The sequence below is a fragment of the Heteronotia binoei genome, chromosome 14 (genome assembly GCF_032191835.1).
Source record: "Heteronotia binoei isolate CCM8104 ecotype False Entrance Well chromosome 14, APGP_CSIRO_Hbin_v1, whole genome shotgun sequence".
Lineage (NCBI taxonomy): Eukaryota > Metazoa > Chordata > Lepidosauria > Squamata > Gekkonidae > Heteronotia > Heteronotia binoei.
In genome coordinates this window covers 35,143,071-35,155,465 of record NC_083236.1, presented here as the reverse complement: position 1 = coordinate 35,155,465, position 12,395 = coordinate 35,143,071, and the positions used below count along the sequence as shown (strand labels likewise).

The 12,395-nt window shown below is 45.4% G+C and overlaps 1 protein-coding gene across 1 annotated transcript in view; it reads left to right on the top strand.

The window, feature by feature from the left end:
• The window catches only part of PLCG2 (phospholipase C gamma 2), an 89,089-nt gene that overhangs the window by 22,202 nt on the left and 54,492 nt on the right, over positions 1–12,395 (top strand). Inside the window, exons 2-4 of the mRNA XM_060254524.1 lie at positions 653–796; positions 3,462–3,555; positions 4,650–4,697. Of these exons, the coding sequence (XP_060110507.1) occupies positions 653–796; positions 3,462–3,555; positions 4,650–4,697 (286 nt within the window). The remainder of the gene's footprint in view (positions 1–652; positions 797–3,461; positions 3,556–4,649; positions 4,698–12,395) is intronic.

Genomic DNA, 12,395 nt, shown 5'->3' with positions numbered 1-12,395 from the left:
TACGTTTAAAGATCTTTTCTTATTCCTTCATGGTTGCCTTTCCAAAGTATCAGTCTCTTTCTGATTTCTTGGTTGCAGTCTCCCTTTAGGTTGATGATTGAGCTAAGGAATAGAACATCTTTAACAATTTCAATTTCTTCATTGTTAACCTAAAAATTGCATAATTCCTCCACGTTATTATTTTTGTGTTTTTGATTTTCAGCTGTAATTCTGGGTTAGAGTGCAAGAAGCAGGGGTGGAATTCTAGCAGGAGCTCCTATGCCTATTAGGCCACACACCCCTGATGTAGCCAATCCTCTAAGAGCTTACAAAAAAGAGCCTTGTAAGCTCTTGTGGAGGATTGGCTACATCAGGGGGGTGCGGCTTAATATGCTCCTGCTAGAATTCCACCTCTGGCAAGAAGTATATTTTGGATTTGGTTAAACTGTTTTCCAGCTTTTTTTGTATGTTATTTGTATTTTTAATAGTGTGGACCATTTTCTATGTAAATGCTTTGAGCCTGTTTTCTGTTTACAGGAGGGAACAAAATAACTATGATTGCAGTTGCGGTCTGTGACATATTCTGTTTATGTCTAATTGAAAAGAGAACATATTCATCTTCTGGCAATAAGTTTATATTCAATAGACATTTCTATTTTTTTCTCCTTTTCAGTGGATTTGATGGAAATAAAAGAAATCCGACCTGGGAAAAATTCAAAGGATTTTGAACGGGGAAAGGCATCTCGGCAGAAAGATGATGTTTGTTTCACTGTGTTCTATGGTACTCAGTTTGTTCTCAACACCTTAAGCTTAGCAGGTATTGTGTTTTGTTTTGCTTTCTTCCTTTTCTCTTGGCCTGAGATTACAGGCCACAGCTGGAAGCTGGCCTGTGCCCTGAACATATGGAGCCATTCATTGAATTTTCTGAAAAAGCAGCTGAATTATATTTATTTGTTTATATCTTGCGCTCCCAGCAGTAGACACACCTAAACTGTCTTCCGATTTATAATTAAAACTAACAAATCTCACATTTAAAAACAAAACACGTCATCAAGCAGATAGCCAAGGGGGGAAAAAGCTGTAACTCATAAATTCAATAAAAACTAGTCTTAAAACACTTCCATGGAAAGTTAATATCCAAAGGTCACTTCAAGGAGGAAGAAAAGAAGGGAGAAGAAAAATCAAGCCAAAATTTCAAGAAGAAAGGTGCTTTCAGTGGTGATTTCATTGTGCCCAGTTTTTTTAGCTAACTCTTTCTTAAGAAAATTTTCAGACTCAGAGAAGCTGCTTTTTCTTCTCTCAGATGCTGATCCGTTTGTCTCCTATAGAGTTACTCTTTGCTTTAGCAGCCAAGAAAATACATACTAGAGCTGCATCCAAAGAGGACAGTGTTTTTATTTGATTACTACTTTTTGGTTAGATTGATATTTGTAATTATGCTATTTGTGTCAGACTGTAATACCTTTGGCCATAGACAATAAACATATTCAGTCAGTCAAAAATGTATGTGGATAGCCACTGGCCATTACAAAACAGAACCATCAATAGGTCCTGTTTATGGTCTAAGCTCGCTAAATTGAACATCGATAAGTGGCTATTATTCCTGCTCCATGAGCTTCACAGCAATACCTCTGCACAAATTAGGGTGGGCACTTCAGACTCCCTAACAAAATTCCTATATGTAAGGGAGTCAAGCAGGGATGCATGATGGCCCCTTTACTATTTAATCTATATATAAACATATTGTATTTCATGAAAGCATTGTGGCATTGGATTACAAAAAGTCTTATTAACCCAGAAAAAACATCTCCTACCCGTGTGTACAAATGTGCCACAGGAATAAGGGTTCTGACCGGTTTCTAGTCCAGAAAAAAACTACAATTAAGGCTGAATTAAAAGGTGGTGACTATTAAGAAAACCTCCATTCACCAAGTATGGTCTTTATCATGTGGTTAGGTACTGATGTATGTGACATATTTTGCCCAGTGTAAGATAGGCTCAAAAGTAGTTTATTTCTATTTGTATCCCTCCCTCCTTGCGAACAGGCTCAGGGCAGCTAAGAGCATATTAACATAATAAAACATAATAAAATACAATAATCTATTATAAAACAATATTAGTATAAAACATTAAGCAGTTATTAAAACCATAATATATAAGGTTAACTTATTTGTTGCTATATTTGGGTAATAGTTGGTGCTATAGTTGAGTTGTTTCTTGGACTTTTGTATTTTTCATTGTAGTTGGCTGTCTGGCATAAGTTGCTCAAGAACACATACTTTCAAAAGATATGGGTAGGGTATGGAGGGGAAATCAAGGCTTGGTTTGAATAATCCTTTGAACTGTGCTTGGAAGGAGTGCGCTTCTTCCCTGCCACACCTACCTTTCCATTTATTATAGTTTGACATGATGTCCAAACCAGCAAATTATGGTTTGCTTTGAAATCAGAACAGGAAAACTTGACTTGCAGAGGATTTCCAAATTCTGGTTTGAAGGGCAATCACAGACATAGTTTGCATAATGAGAAGGGAGCAGGTTGTGAACTTGAGGACTGTCCAGTCTCGTTAGTGAAAGGCTTGTTTTATTTGAACCATGCCATGATGTGAGTACATGGACACTGCATGTTGTCCTTTTGCAAAGGGTTCTTTTGTGGGAATATGTGAAATATCCTGGAAGGAGAGAGAAAAGATGCCCTAGCCCTGTTGTTCCAAGCTGAGAGTTCCAGAATTGTAGCCAGTTCTGACTTGGATTGCCTGGGATGGCCCAATCTTGGAAGCTAAGTAGGGTTGGTCCTGGCTTGTAACTGGATGGCAGACCATGATGGAATAACAGGGTTGTGATGCAGAGGCGGGCAATGGCAAACTCCCTTTGAATGTCTCTTGCCTTGAAAACATTATGGGGTTGCCATAAATCAGCTGTGACTTGACAACTCCAACAACAAAACGCCAAACTAGACTATTAACTTCAGGAAAGAATTTTTTTTTTTGCAGTGCCTTAGCTGTGCATCCTAAATAGAGTTTGCTCTTGTAAACTCAGTAAAGTCAATGGGTTTAGAAGAGTGTGAACTCTGTTTAGGATGGTCCTGTAAATTGCAGATAGATTGCAGCATATGACCACAAGGGAAAAAGACTGCAAATTCACAAAAAGTTTTTTGTACATCTTCATCACTACAACTGAAGCTTTGGAATAACCATATTTTCAGTAGCCACAATTTAAAAAGGAATAGCTTCTAGGCAGAATTTTTGGGCAGAATGTTCCCTCCAACTTTATAAATCATATTCCCACTAATTTTAAAATATGACTTCTTGATAACTTTAAAATATGTCTTCTTTTTAACTTTAAAATGCAGTTTTTTCAGTGTGATGGTTTGGGATTGTAAAGGGTTATTGAAGACATTTAACTCATATAACTTGATTAATGCTGCAGGTGAGAAGTTCCTTAATTTAACTTACCCCTTTTCTTGTTGTGTTTAATTTTTGCAGCTGATTCAAAGGATGATGCTGACAGATGGTTGTGTGGCTTGAATATCTTGCACCAAGAAGCTATGAATGCTTCTACCCTTGCAATTACAGAGAGGTATGTAGAAAAATTGCATAAGATTTTTCTGACAAGACATTTTAAGAGTTTTGGAATGCATTGGGTTTCATGTGGATGAGAAAACATTTGCTGAATTACAAATTATTACAACACTCAGAACAATACTCCCCAGGATTTAACAGGGATATTGGTTTATCTCGCTACATTTGCTAATCTCATCCAGTCCTTACATCTGTATTCTCACCAAAAATGGCTATACATCCTCTTTCTTTTATTGTATTTCTTATCTGGAATAGTAGAGTGAAGTAGTGATTGTAATTTATTAGAATGTAATGTAATTTGGAATGGTAGATTGGAATATGCTTCTCTGGTCTGGTAACAGAGGAGACATAACACTGCACGACCAGTCACCCTACCCTAAAGAAAAGGATGCTGTTACTTACCTCCATACTTGAGAAGAGATGAATGGAATGTAGCAACAGCATCTCAGTTAATTACTCTTAGCATTCCACAATTCAGAACAGTACATTTACACATCAGTCTCCAATTCTGATATATTTATTTGCTTCACTATGTTTTCCCCTTTGGAATGAAATCCAAACAAATTGTGACCATATAAACTAAGCATTATTCCTGTTTGGTCATTGCTTCTATTAAACATCTTCATTGTGCTGTATGCTAATTTACTGCTCACTCTCTACTTATATGTATGGACTGTTAAGTTCCATTTCAATGTATCTGAAGAAGTGTGCATGCACAGGAAATCTTATACCATGAATAAAACTTCTTTGGTCTTAAAGGTGCCACTAAATTCAATTTTTACCATTCATTCTATGTGTATACATTTACCTTTTTGCTACTTCTTGTATGTGATGAATTAGTCAGCCTCGTTACTACCTGTTGTTTATAAAAGTGTTGAACAAGAAGATGATGACTGAAGAGCTATGGTAATTGGAAGGGAAAATTTGGTATTTTAAACAGCTAGTTGGCCTTTCTGTCTTTAATGAGTACTGATTTCAGATTGAACTAGAGCAGTTTCTGCTTCTTTGTACCAGCATGGGTTGAAACAGCTATAGGAGTTTGATCAGTTGTTCACTGTTAACTTTTATCATTGCTATGTTTGTTCTTTAAAGCTGGCTGAGGAAGCAAATCTACTCTGTCGATCAGTCAAGAAGAAACAGGTAAAGATCCTGTCTTCTGTTCAGTTATCTGTATTAGACACGCTAGGACTGTCTTGGTTTTTACTTTAATTGTGTTAGACATAGCTTCAAAAAATAATGCTTCTGGAAATCTGGAATTAGTAGAGATGTGATCTTCTTCGTGGTCTCTGTGCATCACACTGATGGGATATAGGCGCCCGCGCCGATCTCGATCGGTATTCTTGAAAGCTGCGGATTTCCGCGCCCCAGGCCCAGTGCGCATGCGCAGAAGCCCCACCGCGCATGCTCACAGGGACCGGAGCGGACATCCCGCCAGTTCTCTTCTGACCGCCGCTTGGATCAGTCGATCTCTCGCCACGGTCGGTGGAATCCTTTCTTGGAAGTTGTTTTTCTTTTGGATTTTGACAAATTTTGTTTTGGCTTGGACCACACAACAGTCTTTGTAAAGACTAGGGAGCGGGAAGACTAAATCTTTTCGGGACTTTCTCCTCAAATCTCTCTTCCCGCCCTTTCCCCCCCCCCCCGCATGGAACAACGGTGGGGATTTTTCAAACGGTGCAAGAACTGCGGCAGCAAAATCGCTCCCACAGACGGGCACGTTCTTTGCCTTTTTTGCCTAGGAGAAGCACACATCCCTGACGCGTGTGCTCACTGCGCGAAGTTTTCCCGCCAGACGAAGAAAAACCGCGCGGGCCGTTTGGCGGCGGCACTGATGGAGAAAGCTCTGTCGCCTAAGAAAATGTCGGCGCCGTCGCACAAGCCGTCGACATCAGAATCGCTCGGCACCGACAAGAGTGCCCCCGACGCCGATCGCCCCACTAAAACGGGCTCGGCATCAAAGTCCGCCTCCTCCACTCCTGCAAAACGGCTAAGGGAGGAGAAGGGACTCCAGTCGGAAGCGAAGAAGAGGAAAAAGTCGGACAAACATCGATCGTCCGCGACTTCGCTCCCGACGTCGCCGTCGGAATCGGCAGCGAGAGTACCGCCGTTGAAGCTGTTCGCTTCCCCTCGCCGCCGTCCAAGCCCCCCGACACTGGCATCGATGTCGACACAAATCGCCATCTCTTCGGATTCGGACCGCGACTTCGATCTGTCGCAACGGTCGGGAGCGGAGGGCAGTCCACTAGAAATACATACTGTAGAGGACACTGCTCAGCCCCGAACACCGGCCCGAGACCCGTCGGTCAGCCCTGACGAGCGGCGAACCCGAAGCCCCAAGAAGGATCGATCCACCACGCCCAGGAAAGATCCCAGGCGCGACGACTCAAGCAGCCCTCGGCGTAGCCCTCGGGGCCGACATCGATCCCGAGATTCAGAGGAAAGCTCTCGCAACAGAGATCGCTCTCCTCGGAAACCACCGCCCCCAATGTCGTGGGATCAGAGGCAATGGCAATACCTATATGGGTCTTGCCCTATGCCCTCCATGTTTCCCTGGTTCCCACCTAGACACCTAGATTGGGACCAGCAGTCCGAAGCCTCGGTCAGATCCCGGACATCTTACCGACCAAGACACACAGCGTCGGCGTCGGTGTCCAAACCACCTGACACACCGCCAAAGACACAGAAAACTTCCCCTCGACGGCGGAGTTCGGAGAGCCGGAAGACCCCTGAGTCGCCGAGAGCGTCGGAGACGCCCAGACATTCTTCGGAGCACTCGGAGTCCATAGAAGGCTCCCCCAGATCGGAGGAAGGCTCCCCCCGGGAAGTCCAAGACATTTCCTCCCCAGAGGAACCGGCACCATCGAGTAAGGTGGGCGAGGAACTCCCCATATCCCCATCCGAGGACCTAAAATCGTACGGGGACCTAATTAAACGGATGGCACACACCCTGTCGCTACCGACGGTCCAGCCGGAGCCGGTAGTTACCGACAACGTGTTCGATGTCGTCCAGCTAGACACCTCGACGGCCGTCGCTTTACCGCTTACAACAGTCATGCTCCACACCACAAAATCGTCGTGGGACAAACCAGCTTCAACACCGATAAGCTCCCGAAGGCTGGACCATATGTACCGAGTCCAGGAGTCCACAGCAGAGTTTTTATTTACACACCCGAAACCAAACTCGGTAGTAGTAGCGTCATCCTCGAAGGCCAGAAAGACACACGCTGCTCCCCCAGACAAAGAGGGAAAAAAGCTAGATAACCTGGGCAGAAGGTTCTACACAGCAGGTTCGTTAGGAATAAAAGTTGCAAATTATGGAGCGTGTATGGGCCGTTACCAATACGCCCTATGGGACCAATTATCGGCTCTACCAGACCTGTCCGAACAAACTAAACAGGCAATGAAGAAGATACAAAGGGAAGGCATTGCATTAGCAAAACAACAAATCAATTCGGCAAAACACGCAGGTGACATTGCAGCAAAGACACTTACCTCAGCGATCACCTTAAGACGTCACTCTTGGCTGAGATCTACAGCGCTCCAGCCGGATACTCAATCCTGCATCGAAGATCTCCCATTCGATGGAAGTGGATTATTCAGCTCCACTACAGATGCCACACTACAGGAGATGGATAAAAGCATTAAAACATCTCGCAATTTGGGGGTTCCCATCTCATCTAGGACCCAAAGCAGACGTTCCTGGAACAAACCGTGGAGTAAGAAGCCGTTCTCCAAGCAACCCGCAGAACAACAATGGAGGCCCAAAGGCTCCACATCTTACTCCAAACCTCCGTACAACCCCAAAACGAAGTACTCACCTACTCCGTCACAGCAATCCAGACAAAAAGGGAATAGACCGTCTAAACAGGGTCTTTGACTGCCCTTCCCCCCGTTTTACCCCCTCCCCTTTGGACCCGGACCGTACCAGACTCTTCCCATATTACCGGGCATGGTCCACAATCACTACGGACAAATGGGTGTTGTCGATAATCCGGATGGGTTATCAAATAGAATTCAGAGAAAACCCGACAGTTCCCACAGTCATCCACACCAGGGTATCCCCCACACTAAGGACAGAGGTTCAATCCCTTCTCCTAAAAGACGCAATAGAACGGGTACCAACCAACCAGATGGGACAAGGCTTCTACTCCCGCTATTTTACCATTCCCAAAAAGGATGGAGGCCTTCGACCCATTATGGACCTAAGAGGCCTGAACCAGTTCATTCCAAACCAAAAATTCAGAATGGTCTCTCTGCAAAACATCCTACCCCTCCTGAACCAAGGCGATTGGATGGCCACGCTAGACCTGCAAGACGCCTACTTTCATGTAACGATACATCAGGACTGCAGGAAGTTTCTCAGGTTTGCAATTGGAGACTCCCACTACCAATACAAAGCTTTGCCCTTTGGCCTCTCCACGGCACCGAGAGTGTTTACAAAAACTATGGTGGTGGTGGCAGCCCATCTACGTTTACAAGGAATCACTATCTTTCCTTACATAGACGATTGGCTGCTGGTGGCAAGCTCACAACCTCTATTACTACATATAGAGGTCACCTTAACCCTTCTGCGAAACTTAGGCTTACAGGTCAACCTAAAGAAATCGGCACTGCAGCCCTCTCAGAGGGTACGGTTCATAGGGGCCATTCTGGACTCACAAACCTGCAAGGCATTCCTCCCGACACAAAGGGCGGAGGACATCAGGTCTCTGATTCATGTATTCCTAACCAACCCTACAGTCACAGCGTTCCAAGTCCAACGCCTCCTGGGACTGATGGCAGCGACAACAGCAGTGCTGAAATTCGCCAGGTTCCACATGCGAATACTACAGTTGTGGTTCCTGTGCGTGTTCAACTGTCAGACAGATCTCCCCTCGCGCCAACTGACTGTCCCTGCGACGGTAGTCTGGACCCTATCCTGGTGGCAGGAGGAGCACAACCTCCTCCAAGGGGCCCCGTTCCACAGACAGACCCCTACGTTGACCATAACGACGGATGCATCCTTATGGGGCTGGGGAGCACACGCAGAAGGCATGTGTGTGGGGGGCAGATGGCCTCAGAATCTTCTGCGCTACCACATCAATTTCCTGGAGCTGCTGGCCATACATCATGCCATTCTCTCATTCAGACACCTAATTGTGGGGAAAACAGTAGCGATCTTGACAGACAACACCACAGCCCTATCTTACGTGAACAGGCAGGGCGGTACAGTCTCACGAAAGTTATGCCTTCTAGCACTAAAGATTTGGGAAATCTGCAGAGAATCGGACGCTACCCTAGTAGCCACGCACTTCCCGGGCAATCTGAATGCCTGTGCAGATTACCTCAGTCGAGGAGGGGCCTCACTCCACGAGTGGGAACTCAATTGGGAGTTCCTCCAACCGGTATTCCAGAAGTGGGGCACACCGGAAGTGGATGTCTTCGCCACACGCAACACCTCGAAATGCGCCAAATTTTGCTGCAGAGGGGGTGCGGACCCTCTATCGTTAGGAGACGGGTTACTGATCCCATGGGCTCGCTTACATGTGTACCTCTTCCCACCGATCCCACTAATCACAAGGGTGGTTCACAAGATTCAATTCGAACGCCCCAAGGGGATCCTCATCACACCATGGTGGCCCAGACAACAATGGTTCTCCCCGATACTGAAGCTGTCCGGCGGAATGTTCCACCACTTTCCAACGAACTCAGACCTTCTGCTATCACACGAGGGACGAGTGATTCACCACGACGTGCCTCACTTGAAACTCACGGCGTGGAGACTGGCGTGACAAGGTTATCTGATAGAGCCCTGGATGTCATGCTAAACAGTAGAAAATCATCCACTAGGAAATCGTATGGATATAAATGGGCGAGGTTTAGCCAATTTGTGATTAGAACTAACAGGGAACCCAAGACTGCAGGTCTCCCACTAATACTAGACTTTCTACTCTCACTCCTTGACAAGGGACTGACAGTGTCATCTGTGAGAGTGTACTTAGCCGCCATATCGGCTAATCATGAGCAACTTGAAGGCCACTCGGTGTTCTCACACCCTGATACGAAACGGTTCTTAAAGGGCCTGGCAAGATTGTACCCCGCGGTACGAGTCCCTGCTCCTGCTTGGGACCTCCCAGCAGTGTTGCGGGCTTTAACAGGGAAACCCTTCGAGCCTATGGCGACATGTTCCTTGCAATTACTATCCTGGAAGACAGCCTTCTTAGTGGCCGTTACCTCTGCTCGCAGGGTCGGTGAACTGGCAGCGCTGCGCTGCGACGACCCATATTTGAGATTCAGCGCGGAGGGAGTGGGGCTACGCCCTGATATAACCTTTCTCCCGAAAGTAACCTCCGCCTTTCACCTGAACGCGGAAATTTACCTACCCACGTACTTTCCTAATCCAAGTACGGAGTCGGAAAGGAGACTCCATACACTAGATGTGAAGAGGGCACTCTCCTTTTACTTACATAGAGTAAGGCCTGAACGTAAGGACCCTAGACTCTTTGTCTCATATTCCACAACGTCGCAAGGTGTGAGAGTTTCGCCACAGCGGATCTCGAAGTGGATAACTGAGACTATAAAACTGTGCTACCTGTTGAACAAACAACCCCTGCCAAGACAGGTTAGAGCTCATTCCACTAGAGCCCTAGCGACCTCGGCAGCCTTTATGAGAGGAATACCACTGAAAGACATTTGTGATGCTGCCACTTGGTCCTCCTCGCATACGTTTGTGAGCCATTATGCGTTGGACCTGGACTGGCGTAGACGTGTATCAGTGGGCCGTGCGGTGCTTCAAGAGGTTTCTCGCTGATGGACCGTTGCACCCTCCTCCAGGTAGGACTCTGGCTTGCTAATCTCCCATCAGTGTGATGCACAGAGACCACGAAGAAGATAAACAGGTTTCCTACCTGTAACTGATGATCTTCGAGTGGTCATCTGTGCAGTCACACTACCCGCCCTCCTTCCCCTCCGCTGCCGGTCCATCTCTAAGGGCTTACGCAGCGGTCAGAAGGAACTGGCGGGATGTCCGCTCCGGTCCCTGTGAGCATGCGCGGTGGGGCTTCTGCGCATGCGCACTGGGCCTGGGGCGCGGAAATCCGCAGCTTTCAAGAATACCGATCGAGATCGGCGCGGGCGCCTATATCCCATCAGTGTGACTGCACAGATGACCACTCGAAGATCATCAGTTACAGGTAGGAAACCTGTTTTTTTGCAAATAAACAAAAATTTCGGATTGATTCTGCATTTAGTGTTCAACCTCCACATGCAGTATAATTGCAATACATACAGTTATGATCTTCACACTGTCTCAGGAATAATGTCTGCACTGGTTTACCTACTTCATCAGTTTTCATTGCAACCATGAACATTGTTACACCCAGAAGACCATTCAGCATCCCAGAAGAGTATAACTCCATTTAAGACTGTACTGTTTGAATGGTATTGTGTTCCTGCAAGGATCCATTTTGTAGATTTTGCTATAGAATGCAAGGAAACAGGATGTTGCTGCTTATAGAAACTTTAGCTCCTACGCTACAGAGCGTTTTCATCTACTCTTTATATCAGTATTTAATCCTTGTTGCTTTCATTCGGTGCATATAATAGAAACATTTCCTCTAATTTTTTTGTTTCCTAAGGAAGGCACAAAACACAGACTTATTGTGGCAGAGGTTTTGCAGGAAATGACACAACTCTAACAATCTCTAGTTCTGGGCATCTGGTTGCATCACTAGCAAGCAGAGGTTGATTCAGGACTTACTTTCAGGTTCCGAAGCAAGAGAATTTGTTTAATTGAGCTTGAGTTTTTCACAGAGGGGAAGGAAGGACAAGGTGCCAACTTTAGCATGCTTTCGTTTATGGCAGCACACACCTCTGTGCTTGCATCTGTGTTTTGATAAGAAACACCGCAATAAGGAACAATTGTGACGCAGAGGGGATCCGTGGGACAGAAAAGCCTTTGCAGCTGCCGTAAACTGTGTCCTATCTGACCATAATAATTTTTGTTGTGTTGTGTTTGCACGACAGAACAGCAACACAGCTGATATTACCCCAAGATTAAGGAAGTTAAAATTGAGGCAGGCCCGCTTGCTTTCCAAGTAGAATCAGGAAGAAGGTTATGACATCTATAAACTACAGAATCCTGATGGCTCACACTTTGCATGCAGCACATTTGGGGTTCAGCCCCCAATATTTCCTGCTTAAAGGGTCACGGCTAACATGCCTGTGAAAGAGCATGCCAAATTAGAAGTGACGTGGAACATCTGTGATCTGGATATCCTGCATTTTTAAAATGGGGAGGGAGTAACATTGGCACTGGATTGTGATTTTTAAAATGTTTTCTTTGTGCCATTTTCTCAATTCATAGCTGCGTATGTATCCTCCTGCAGGGCAAAGAGTAGCGTGAGGATGGGAATAGATCAGGAAATGTTACTGGGGAGGTAAAGGGTTATCATCAGCATGTCCTCTGATGCTCACTCCTTTTCAATCACCCAGCTGCTTTTAAGTTTTAAAAACTCCAACCTGATCCATGAGTCTCTTGCTGTATCATATAGCTTGATACTAAGAACTCAACCAAATGGCAGATGTGACATGAGCTGGGTGATCCCCCACCCCGACTTGTGTCACATGTAAGATCCAGGAACTGATGTTTGCAGGGCTTTTTTTGGTAGAAAAAGTCCAGCAGGAACCAATTTGCATATCAGGCCACATCCTCTGACATCACCATTGTTTTGCACAGGGCTTTTTAAAAAGAAAAAGCCCAGCAGGGACTCATTTGCATATTAGGCCACACCCCCTGGTGCAAAGCAATCCGGAACTTTGTTTCTCTGTGTGCCTGCTCAGAAAAAGCCCTGAATGTTG